Genomic DNA, 12,570 nt, shown 5'->3' on the forward strand with positions numbered 1-12,570 from the left:
TCGGGTTCACTTGATGGTATGAAACACTGGAAGTCTTCAAAACTGAAATCACAAACACAACTCGAGTTTGATAAACTTTGTAAGAATTCCTTACCTGAATTCTCTCTATACAAATATAATCAAAAGTGAAAATACATTTCTTAAAAATAAGACCACACCTGAATTATTTTTCAAAAAAGAAAGAAAAAGTAAAGATTTATTCAGTACTTGGGGCAAAAATAAACCTTCACTAATCAGTGGTGGACTCTTATTGCAGCTTCACAGTCAGAACAAGTCAAACTGGATCAGATCCTCCGTCTGCCACTAGGAGGCGTTCTGTTTCATTTTCTGCTGGATTCTGATTAAAGTTCATCCGTAAATCGCTGCGTCTTTTCCTCCCGCTGAGCCCCTGCAGAAAGCTGCTCCACGCCCTCTAGTGGCCGCTGCTGCAGCGCAGGCTGCTCAAACAGGAAGCAGCTGTGAACTGCTGATATTTTCAGAGTAAAGCAGCCGATCTGTGTGAACAAGCTGGAGAATCGCATTTGATTTCATTTATTTTGAAAGTCAAAATACTGACATTTCTGTCTCGCCTTGTTTCGTTAACGAAAACAACAGAGCCGTCTCGTCTCATTTCTGTCTTTAAAGAGATATTTTTAGCTCGTCACGTCTCGTTTAGTCACGGAAAAAAGGGGCGTTGATGAAATATTTTAGTTGTCGTCATCGTTAACGAGAACAACACTGCTCCTCCTCCACACGGTTCACTGTGGGCCTCGGCCCCGGCTGTTTTCCATCTTACAGAGTACTGATGTGGTGCGGCTGTCGTCATGGCAACACAACACAGAATTTGAGTTTTATATGTCAAACAGAAGCTGTTTCTTTCCCACTGTGAAGCCATGACGCCTCCGTCAGCTTTCACTCAACGGGTCTCACACGCTCTGTTGTGAGGTTTTAAAATGGTGGGTGTGAGTGTGATGGCAGCCGCCGTCACGGCTGCGATACCGACGTCACTCTGGCCAATCAGAGGACGGCATCTGCCCACATCATTCTGAAAGGACCATGAGGGACCTGGTGTGAGGGACTGGATAGTAATGCAACCCTGGTGGGTGGGGGCCCTGGCGGGTGGGGGCCCTGGCGGGCGGGGCCCCCGGTGGGTGGGTGCCCCTGGCGGGCGGGGCCCCTGGCTTGGGGCCGATGTGACGTTATATCATTTATTGCATATTTAAATGTAGAAATGTTTTTTGATTGTAGTCAAGATGGAGGAAGCTGTTTCCATGGAGATGGACAACCACATGTTGGATAAAGAGGATGGTTGCTATGACAACACAGAAGCTGCTTTCAGTGATGATGAGGAGGAAGTCAACAATAAAGGTGAGTTTCCTCAGGTTCAGTCTGCTTCACTCTGAGGCGGACTCTCTGAACCAGGGACTGAGCTGGTCTCACGTTCATCACCAGTCAGCAGCCACAGCTGGCTCCTTTCAGCCAGAGCCAACCAGTAGAAACTGGTTCGCTTTAGCCGGCATCACGACCTCTAGCCGGCATCACGACCTCTAGCCGGCATCACGACCTCTCGCTGGCATCATGACCTCGCTGGCATCAAGACCTCTTGCTGGCATCACGACCTTTAGCCGGCATCACGACCTCTAGCCGGCATCACGACCTCTCGCTGGCATCACGATCTTTAGCCGGCATCACGACCTCGAGCCGGCATCACGACCTCTCGCTGGCATCACAACCTTTAGCCGTCATCACGACCTTTAGCCGGCATCACGACCTCTAGTCGGCATCACGACCTTTAGCCGGCATCACGACCTTTTGCCGGCATCACGACCTTGAGCCGGCATCACGACCTTGAGCTGGCATCACGACCTTTAGCCGGCCGCCTGACCTTGAGCCAGCATCACGACCTTTAGCTGGCATCACGACCTCTAGCCGGCCGCCTGACCTTGAGCCGGCATCACGACCTTTAGCCGGCATCACGACCTCTAGCCGGCCACCTGACCTTGAGCCGGCATCACGACCTTTAGCTGGCATCACGACCTCTAGCCGGCCACCTGATCTTGAGCCGGCATCATGACCTTTAGCCGGCATCACGACCTCTAGCCGGCCGCCTGACCTTGAGCTGGTCCTGTGCAGGGAAGAAGCGGGAGTTCCGGTTCCAGCCGGTCCGGGAGGCGGTGCTTGAGGAGCCGGTGGACATCTCGCCCTGGCTGGACCAGCTGGACGACACCATGAAGGACAAGGTGCAGCAGCTCCACAAGACCAGGTGAGCAGTCCGGGTCCTGGTTCTGGTCTGGATCTTGGTCCTGGTCCGGGTTCTGGTTCAGGTTCGGGTCTGGGTCCGGATCCTGGTTCAGGTCCTGGTCCAGGTCCGAGTCCTGGTCCGGGTCCAGCCGTACCCGGTCAGAACCGGAACAGGAGGGGACAGCTGAGCGCGGTCAGAGGGGGTGTGTGGAGGTCAGAGGTCAGAGGTCACGCTGCTGCTGTCTCCACAGCGACACGGAGGCTCAGTGCGAGGTCATGCAGGAGATCGTGGATCTGATTCTGGAGGTCAGTGTGGTCGTGGGCGCCGAGGGACGCCGTCCGGCGGTCTGTCCCCGGACGTCATCTCATGGACCTGTGGCTGTGCAGGAGGACTTCGACACGGAGCAGATGTCCGCCTTGGCCTCCTGTCTGTCTGAGCTCTTCAGGGACCACTTCAGAGGAGACGTCCTGCCGGAGGAGATCACCGAGGAGTGAGAGACTGTCCCCCTGTCCCCTGTCCTGCTGTCCCCTGTCCCCCCGTCCCCCGGTCCCGGGCTAACCCGTCCCTCTGTGTCCCCAGGTCCCTGGAGGACTCGGTCAGTAAGCCAGTGTGCCTGGTCTTCAGGAACCTGGTCACCATGCAGGAGGACAACAGCGGCTTCTCCGTCCTGCTGGACCTGCTGGCCGAGCTGTACCAGAGACAGCCCCGGACCGGGTACCACCTGCTGTACTACCTGAAGGCCAGGTGAGGCTCCCTGCCGTCCCCTGCCGTCCCCCGCCGTCCGTCCTGACCCGCCCGTGTCCCCGCAGCAAGGCGGCCAACGGGAAGATGCTGCTGTACGAGTCCTTCGCCCAGGCCACGGCGCTGGGGGACCTGCACACCTGTCTCATGATGGACATGAAGGCATGCCAGGAGGACGACGTCCGCCTGCTCTGCTACCTCACCCCGTCCATCTACTCCGAGGTATGAGACGCGTCCCACCGGCCGCGGTCTGCCGGCCTGTCCCGCAGGACGGCTGTCCCCACTCACACCGTCCCGCAGGATGCCTGTCCTCACTCACACCGTCCCGCAGGATGCCTGTCCTCACTTACACCGTCCCGTCCCGCAGGACGCCTGTCCTCACTTACACCGTCCCGTCCCGCAGGACGCCTGTCCTCACTCACACGTCCCATCCCGCAGAATGCCTGTCCCCACTCACACCGTCCTGTCCCGCAGGACGCCTGTCCCCACTCACACCGTCCCGCAGGACGCCTGTCCTCACTCACACTGTCTTTTGTCCCTCAGTTTCCCGACGAGACGCTGCGGAGCGGAGAGCTGCTCAACATGATCGTGGCCGTCATCGACTCCACTCAGGTAGCCTGACCTCTGACCCTGACCTGACCCCACGACCTCTGACCCCATGACCTCTGTCTGCCACCCGAGAGTGTCCCCCCTGTCTGTCCCCTATGTGTCCCCTGACTGTCCCGTGTCTGTCCCCTGACCATCCCCTGACTGTCCCCTGACTGTCCCCTGAGTGTCCCCTGACTGTCCCCTCTGTGTCCCCCGTGTCCCCTGACTGTCCTGTGACTGTCCCCTGTGTGTCCCCTGAGTGTCCCCCTGACGTCCCCTGAGTGTCCCCTGACTGTCCCCTCTGTGTCCCCGTGTCCCCTGACTGTCCCATGTCTGTCTCGACTGTCCCCTGATCGTCCCCTGACTGTCCCCCTGACTGTCCCCCTGACTGTCCCCCTGACTGTCCCCTGACTGTCCCCTGACTTTCCCCTGACTGTCCCCTGAGTGTCCCCCTGACTGTCCCCTCTGTGTCCCCTGACTGTCCCGTGCCTGTCCCCTGACTGTCCCTGACTGTCCCCTCTGTGTCCCCCGTGTCCCCTGACCGTCCCCTCTGTGTCCCCTGACTGTCCCGTGTCTGTCCCCTCTGTGTCCCCCGTGTCCCCTGACTGTCCCGTGTCTGTCCCCTCTGTGTCCCCCGTGTCCCCTGACTGTCCCGTGTCTGTCCCCTGACTGTCCCCGTGTCCCCTGACTGTCCCCTGTGTGTCCCCTGACGGTCCCGTGTCCCGTGTCCAGCTGCAGGAGCTCATGTGCCATGTGATGATGGGGAACCTGGTGATGTTCAGGAAGGACTCGGTTCTCAACATCCTGAGTAAGACCCGTCAGAACCTGGACGCCTCAGTCCCGCCGCGGACGGCGGGCGTCCCGTTTGAGGCTCACCTTTTGTCTGCTGTCCCCCCGCCGTCCCCCGCCCGTCCCCCCGCCGTCCTCAGTCCAGTCCCTGGACTGGGAGACCTTCGAGCAGTACAGCACCTGGCAGCTCTTCCTGGCCCACAGCATCCCGCTGGAGACCATCATCCCCATCCTGCAGCACCTCAAGTACAAGGGTGAGAGCGCTCCACCGCACCACCGTGCCACTGCACCACTGCAGGGTGCTCCACTACACCACCGCACCACTGCAGGGCGCTCCACTGCACCACCGCTCCACTGCACCACTGCAGGGTGCTCCACTACACCACCGCACCACTGCAGGGCGCTCCACTGCACCACCGCTCCACTGCACCACCGCTCCACTGCACCACTGCAGGGCGCTCCACCGCTCCACCGCACCACTGCAGGGCGCTCCACTGCACCACCGCTCCACTGCACCACCGCTCCACTGCACCACTGCAGGGCGCCCCACTGCACCACCGCACCACTGCAAGGCGCTCCACTGCACCACTGCTCCACTGCACCACTGCTCCACTGCACCACCGCTCCACTGCACCACCGCTCCACTGCACCACTGCAGGGCGCTCCACCGCTCCACTGCAGGGCGCTCCACTGCACCACCGCTCCACTGCACCACCGCTCCACTGCACCACTGCAGGGCGCTCCACTGCACCACCGCTCCACTGCACCACCGCACCACCGCTCCACTGCACCACTGCAGGGCGCTCCACCGCTCCACCGCACCACTGCAGGGCGCTCCACTGCACCACTGCTCCACTGCACCACCGGTCCACTGCACCACCGGTCCACCGCACCACTGCACCAATAAAGGAACACTCTGACCCTGTCCTCTGTCTGTCCTCAGAACACCCAGAGGCCTTGTCCTGCCTGCTGCTGCAGCTCCGAAGAGAAAAGTATGACACCTGGGACACTCCTGACCCCTCTTTCCCCCTGTTCTCTGATGTCCCCTCGTCCTCTGATGTCCCCCTGTCCTCTGATGTCCCCCTGTCCTCTGAAGTCCCCCCGTCCTCTGACGTCCCCCTGTCCCCCGTTCTCTGACATCCCCCGTTCTCTGACGTCCCCTTGTCCCCTGATGTCCCCCCATCCTCTGACGTCCCCCTGTCCCCCCGTCCCTCAGGCCCAGTGAGGAGATGGTGAAGATGGTCCTCAGCCGTCCCTGCCACCCTGAGGACCAGTTCACCACCAGCATCCTGAGACACTGGACGTCCAAACATGACGACACTCTGGGGGAGCACATCAAGGCCCAGCTGATCAAGAACAACAACCAGCCCCGCAAGAGACAGAGGTGGGGACGGGGCGGGACGGGGGAGGGGACGGGACGGGGAGGGGACAGGATGGGGAGGGGACGGGGAGGGGACACAGAGGTGGTGACGTGTCGGGATGGGGACGGGACGGGGAGGGGATGGGACGGGACTGACAGGACGGGGACGGGACGGGACGGGACGGGCCACAGAGGACGGGGACGGACAGCTTCCTGATGTGTCTCTGTCCCCAGTCTCCGCAGCTCCAGCAGTAAACTGGCCCAGCTGACCCTGGAGCAGATCCTGGAGCATCTGGACAACCTGAGGCTGAGTCTGAGCAACAGCAAGAACAACTGTAGGACACACTCACACACACACACACACACACACACACACACACACACACACACACACTGACAATGACACACTTTGACACTGACACACACACACACACACACACGCACTCACACAGTCACACACACACACTCACACACACACACACACACACACACACACACACACACTGACACACACACACACACACACACACACACACACTCACACAGTCACACACACACACACACACACACACACACACACACACACACACACACTGACACACACACACACACACACACACACACACACACACACACACACTCTCTCGTCCAGGCTCCAGGTGTGTGTTCAGTCCCACTGAGGACGGTGTGTTAACCTGTGTGTGTGTGTGTGGACGGCTTCTTCCCGGCGCGCTGCTGCGCTTCCACTATTTTGCTGGAGATTCGCAATGCACCATGGGTAATTTTGAGCCATCTGAGGACCATCGATGCTCAGTACTTTTCAAGATGCATTGTGGGAAATTTGTCGTGCCCTTCTTTGTTGCGGTCTGGACGTTGGGACAGTCCTGCAGACGTCTCCCGGCAGCGTCCTGTAGGACACAGCGGACATCAGACAGCAGGCTCTCAGCCAGAGAGATGTTCCAGAACACAGACGCCTCCCGGCAGGCTCCACGCCGTCCGCAGAGGGCGGCCATCTTAGTACGGGAAAGCCGAGAGTTTCTGTGGATGAAGGCGAGGCTGGAGATCTGCGCAGCGTTTCTACTCTGATTCCACTGAAACGTTTCAGTGGAACATCTTGAAGCCCTGAAAGGCAGCAGCTGCTGTGACTCTGAGTTCTAGAAGAAGAATAATGAAGCAGTGGTTTCATACAGCGCTTCTCTGGACGCTCAGACGCTTCACACTGCAGTCTTCCTTCTCTCCACACTGGGTGGAGCTGAGCAGCTGCCCTGGGAGGGGGGGCGACTGACGGAGGCCAGGCTGCCAGTCTGCGCCATATAAAAACGGATCAAGAGATTCACTCAGTTGCCTTTTATTCATTTACTTAATTACGCTGGGACTGTAATTCCATTACTTTGACTTGAGACTTTCTGAGCTCTTTAATACATTTTTACAAAGCCTGATTCAGTATTTTTTAACAGTGTGTTTTCTGGTGCACAATTTCATGTTGAAATAATCTATGGGGGACATTATACAGTCACACTAGATTTAATAATGAGGAACGTTGCTGTTTGTTTTATATTCATAAATATAATATATTTGCACTATAATGAGGTTCAGAGGTTGAAGTATTTCTGAAGTTTCAGGTGGGTGAATAGTTTATCTTCAGCCTCCACTGCAGCCCTGCCACATCTTAACACGTTTCTATACAAAGCTAAAAATATGGACATGTATGTTTTGTCCAAATTATTCATAAGAGCTATAAATATTTCTCTGTGTCAGGATTTGAACGTGGAGCCTCATATGAAGAATATTATGAATATTCAGGATATGATAGATATTTATTATATATATTTAGGGCCTGCCATGCTCATCAAGCATCTGTCTTGTCATCAACAGAGATTTGATGTTTATTACAAACCAAACCGTTTGCAATGTAATGGGCGAGCCAGATTCCCCTACAAAGATGGCCGACCTCTGCAGACCTCTCTTCACCTGCTAACGATTGGGGTTTTTTTTTTAAGACTCCTCCCCCTCCGCCTGCAGACCCGGGTCTAGCCGCCTGCTGGCGAGCCGCAACGCTGCGTTTTCCCTGATGGTGTCCCACGTTGATGACATCATCAGCGTGACGGAGAAAAACGAAAGTAAACAATGCAGTGGAGCACAGCTGGAGACGAAGCTCCTCTTCCTGGACCAGGGGAGCTCTCTGGTCCCGCTGTGTCCAGAAGCAACAGCTAGCGCGCTAACGTAGCCGCGCTGCGTGGCCGTCATGATGTCACTTCCTGGATGTGTCCCTCCCGCTGAAAGCCGGTACAAAGTAACCCGGCAAATTCCCAGGTTGAACTGTCTCCCACTGCCAGGAGGAGCCGGGTGTTAGCGGGTTTAAACGGGGTTTTGGCCGGTCGGAAAGGGGTACCCCACACACACACACACACACACACACACACACACACACACACATACACATACACATACACACACACACACACACACACACACACACACACACACACACAGCTGGTGTCAGTGTTGATGAAATAGGTGTTGATGGTGTGTGTGTGTGTGTGTGTGTGTGTGTGTGTGTGTGTCAGTCTTCACCCAGACTCCGATCCTCCAGGCTCTGCAGCACGTTCAGGCCAGCTGTGACGAAGCACACAAGATGAGGTATATACACACACACACACACACACACACACACACACAGTCTCCTGGCATCCTGCTGACATGCCCCGCCCCCTCCCGCCCCCCCCAGGTTCAGCGACCTGTTCTCCCTGGCAGAGGAGTACGAGGACTCCCAGTCCAAACCCCCCAAGTCCCGCCGGAAAGCCCCCGCCTCCTCGCCGCGCTCCAGGAAGGGTGTGGCTCCGCCCACCAACGCCGAGGAGGAGAGCGCCTCCAGCAGCGCCTCGGTACGTCCCGCCAGGCTCCGCCCACTTCCCAGGGAACTCTTTGGGTCCGGTCCTGGGACTAGACTTGGTCCTGTTTGTGATGCCGGTCCCGGTCCTGGTCCCGGTTCAGGTCCCACTCCTGGTCTTGGTCTTGGTTCTGGTCCCGGTTTGTGTCCCAGTCCTAGTGTTGGTCTCAGTCCTGGTCTTGGTTCCTTGTGATCCCGGTTTGGGTCCTAGTCCTGATGTGGTCTTGTCTCAATCCCGCCAGTCCTGACCAGGTCTTGTCCTGGTCCAGTCCGGTCCTGACCGGGTCTCGTCCCGGTCCGGTCCGGCCCTGACCGGGTCTCGTCCCGGTCCGGTCCGGTCCTGACCGGGTCTCATCCCGGTCCGGTCCGGTCCGGTCCTGACCGGGTCTCGTCCCGGTCCGGTCCTGACCGGGTCTCGCCCCGGTCCGGTCCAGTCCGGTCCAGTCTGGTCCGGTCCGGTCCAGTCCTGACTGGGTCTCGTCCCAGTCTGGTCCGGTCCTGACCCGATCTTGTCCCAGTCCGGTCCTGACCGGGTCTCGTCCCGGTCCGGTCCGGTCCGGTCCTGACCAGGTCTCGTCCCGGGCCGGTCCGGTCCGGTCCTGACCAGGTCTCGTCCCGGGCCGGTCCGGTCCGGTCCTGACCAGGTCTCGTCCCGGTCCGGTACGGTCCTGACCGGGTCTCGTCCCAGTCTGGTCCGGTCTGGTCCATTCCGGTCCTGACCGGGTCTCATTCCGGTCCGGTCCGGTCCTGACCCGGTCTTGTCCCTCAGGACGAGGAGGACTCGAAGCCTAAGGCCCCGAAGAGGAAGAGGAAGGGCTCGTCGGCCGTCGGCTCGGACAGCGACTGACGGATCTTCTGACCAATGGCGGCGTGGCGCCGGGGCGGAGGCAGGCCCCGCCCCCTCCTTGTGGACGGGGGGGCGGAGACTCTGGACTTGGAACTGATGCCGTTTCCATGGAAACCGGCCGGTCTCATTTCCCACAATGCACTGGGGGGAAGAGTGGCTTTTAACAGACGTGATGAAGATGAAGATGGACTCGGTGTTGTTTTTTACGCTCTGGAGGCTCTTACTGTGGAGGGGTGTGGCTTCCTGTCCTGCAGTAAAGCTTCTACCAACGCTCCGTGTCTCCGTCTCTCCTGGTGTCCCAGCAGGACCTGAACCGGCCCGGACCGGCTGGACCCTCCGCCTGCCGGTCCTGGTTCCCTCTGACCCCGGTACCTACAGGTCCTGGTTCCCTCTGACCCCGGTACCTGCAGGTCCTGGTTCTGTCTGACCCCGGTTCCTGTTACTTCTATAGTTGTGAGGACCTTCACTAACAGAAGCATTTCCTGGCCCCTCACCCCTGACCTGACCTGAACTGACCCCCTGACCCTAACCCAGACCCTGACCCAGACCCTGGACCCTGAACCCCGCTCTATCCCCAGCCAAACCCAGAAACTAAGCCTTAACCCTCAGAAGGGCGGGGCCACTGGAGTAGAATCCAACATGGCGGCGTTACGGGAGCCGCCATGTTGGATTCCACTCCAACTTCCTGTCCCAACATGGCGGCTCCATCAGACCAGCAGAAAGAAGGAACGTCCAGACCTGCTGGAGGCGCCGCTCACACAGAAGAAGAAGAAGATCAGGACGACAGAGAGTGGGGTCGGGGTTGGGGGGGGGAATCCAGTTTGAGGGACCCGTCGGGGTCCTGCAGAGACAGAAGAAGACCAAGGTTCTGAAGTCATGAAAAGTTTTAGTTCTTCCTCTTCCTCCAGTAACGATGTTTCCTGTGGTGCCAGAGCACGCCGCTGTCTGGAGACGGTCTGGACCAGAACCCATCAGAGGTCCAGACCTGGTCCCTGGTCTGGAGGGAGTCCCGTCTCCGTCCAGCAGGAAGCTCAGCGACCAGCCGCAGATCGTCCGGCAGCTTCGCTCCGAGACATGAAGGACCGGTTCAGTTCTTGACTCCAGCCTGAACCCGGTCCGGTCCGGCCGGAGGCGGTCCAGGTTTGGGTCTGGAGTCATCAGGAATGTTCAGCACGGCGCCCACGGCAGCTGCTGTCCTGGTCCGGTCCTGCAGACCAGACCTGCTGATCCAGTTGTGACGTCGCTTTGATAACTGAGCCTTTCCTTAAAACATTCAAAATGGCCGCCATTCCTTCACGCTGGTTACATGCGGACGATCTCTGTCCAATTATACTTTCTTTCTTGATGCAGATTTTTTTTTTTTGTATTTTTGTATTTTTGTTTTCCTTCTTCATGCAGAATTTGAACGACAATCGTTTTCTCTCCCATGAGCCTTCAGTCAGGCCGGAATGAAGCCGCTCCAGACTCGGACGGCTGGAGCGAGAAGACACCCGATTGAGCACAGTGCCGACGGGGGCGGGGCTTACCCTCCGACAGGGGTTCGGGGCGGCCGATCGACGTGAGCTCCGCCCATGGAGTCCTGACAGCCAATCAGGAGACAGACGGGAGTTTGGCGTTGGGGTGGGATCGGCCTTTTCTCTGGGTGCTTCGCCTTGATTCCAGCGGGACGGGATTCTTGTACCGGCGCAGTGCGGCAGTGGAAGCCACTGGAGCAGAAGAGAGTCGTGGTTTGAACCCAGCTGCAGGTCACCAGGAAGACTCTCCACAGGAACACGGGGCGGAGAACGCCGGGGGGTAGATCCAGACCTGGAACAGTTCCAATTGAACTTAGCGGTGAAAGTTTGAAAATCCATAAAATGTATGGGTCACAGAGCAGAAACCCTCTCATCACGCCATCGCTATTCGTTCTCACCACTCTGTTGTTCCAGAGAGGTGAGCTGTGAGGTGAGGAATTGTGGGAAAACAGCATTTTCCAGAAAAGCAACGTTTGTAGAAATCAGTTTGATGAGAGTCTGGATCACATGGAATCACATTTCCAGAGAAACTCAAGCCTCCGATTCTTTCAGAGAGGGTGCTGGGATGTGGAAGCACATGCAGTCAGGATGTGAGACACAGCTTCAATGTTCCAGCCAGAGACTCGGTCTCACAGCTGTTTGTATCGCCTGTCACCAGCTGAGATGTTTTCATATAAAGCGTTTTATTCCTCCAGATGAAACGACTGATCATGGAGTTTGCTTCTTTAATATTCCAGTTTGATACAGACTGAGCGACATGGGCAGATCAGTTCAGAAAGTTGTCTTTTCTGTTTCTGATAAAAGTTCTCTTCCTGGAACCGTCAGATCTCTGCTCACCGATTCTTTCATTTCTCCTGCTCCTTGAACAATATCTTCTCTTCTTATCATGTTTTTACACATCAGAATTCACAAAAACTGAACCTCTGTCTCAACTTTAATGGAAGAAACGTCTTTATGTGTGCACGAGTGGATGGAAGCAGCTCACACTTCTTAATATCAGGGAAAGTCCAGATGCTGACCACTTTCATAGAAACAACCGAATCATCAGCAAACGAACTGACCTTCAATTCTTTGTCCAATATACCAATTCCTTTCAGCATCACATCATTTCTAATCACAGTGTCGGTCGCTGTGTTGTTAAAATAAACAGTCTGGGGATATGGGGCGGCGGGCTGAGTGATGCAGCGCTAGAAATATCAAAATAAAACATCTTAATCATTTCACAGAACCTCGGAAGGTCCCCCACCCTAGGCGATTAAAAGATAATAGCAATAATCATCATATGCAATTATAACATTGCAGTAGAACAATATTAATTATAATAACGATAAGATGTAACAATGCAATATAATGATGATGATCAGAATCATACTGTTGGAGCCAGGACTTCTGTCCGGCCAACTCCACCCGGTTCTTTTATTCTATCCTTGGTATAAAGAACGCCAAAACGACTGACTTCAGATTATTACCATTTATGTAAGTACAGCCAGATGTGATGCTCAGCTGGACCTTACAGGGAAAGATACAAAGTATTTCGCCCCGAAAGGATCCTGATTGTTGCTGAAACAGAGTTTTTATTCCATGTTCTTCTGGGCTGGGCCCCGACAGAGCGGCTGGACT

At 56.5% G+C, this 12,570-nt stretch overlaps 1 protein-coding gene across 1 annotated transcript in view; it reads left to right on the forward strand.

Moving 5' to 3' along the window:
* Positions 1-9,708, forward strand: part of ints3 (integrator complex subunit 3) — a 38,586-nt gene extending 28,878 nt beyond the window's left edge. Inside the window, exons 15-29 of the mRNA XM_030086639.1 lie at positions 1,228-1,347; positions 2,113-2,242; positions 2,472-2,526; positions 2,608-2,711; positions 2,801-2,965; positions 3,031-3,184; positions 3,506-3,574; positions 4,283-4,358; positions 4,480-4,593; positions 5,283-5,331; positions 5,556-5,723; positions 5,934-6,034; positions 8,267-8,339; positions 8,428-8,584; positions 9,359-9,708. Coding sequence (XP_029942499.1) covers positions 1,228-1,347; positions 2,113-2,242; positions 2,472-2,526; positions 2,608-2,711; positions 2,801-2,965; positions 3,031-3,184; positions 3,506-3,574; positions 4,283-4,358; positions 4,480-4,593; positions 5,283-5,331; positions 5,556-5,723; positions 5,934-6,034; positions 8,267-8,339; positions 8,428-8,584; positions 9,359-9,436 — 1,613 coding nt within the window. The 3' untranslated portion in view covers positions 9,437-9,708. The remainder of the gene's footprint in view (positions 1-1,227; positions 1,348-2,112; positions 2,243-2,471; positions 2,527-2,607; positions 2,712-2,800; positions 2,966-3,030; positions 3,185-3,505; positions 3,575-4,282; positions 4,359-4,479; positions 4,594-5,282; positions 5,332-5,555; positions 5,724-5,933; positions 6,035-8,266; positions 8,340-8,427; positions 8,585-9,358) is intronic.
* Positions 9,709-12,570: the final 2,862 nt, after the last annotated feature.

Source organism: Salarias fasciatus, unplaced genomic scaffold (assembly GCF_902148845.1).
Source record: "Salarias fasciatus unplaced genomic scaffold, fSalaFa1.1, whole genome shotgun sequence".
NCBI classification, from domain to species: Eukaryota; Metazoa; Chordata; class Actinopteri; order Blenniiformes; family Blenniidae; genus Salarias; species Salarias fasciatus.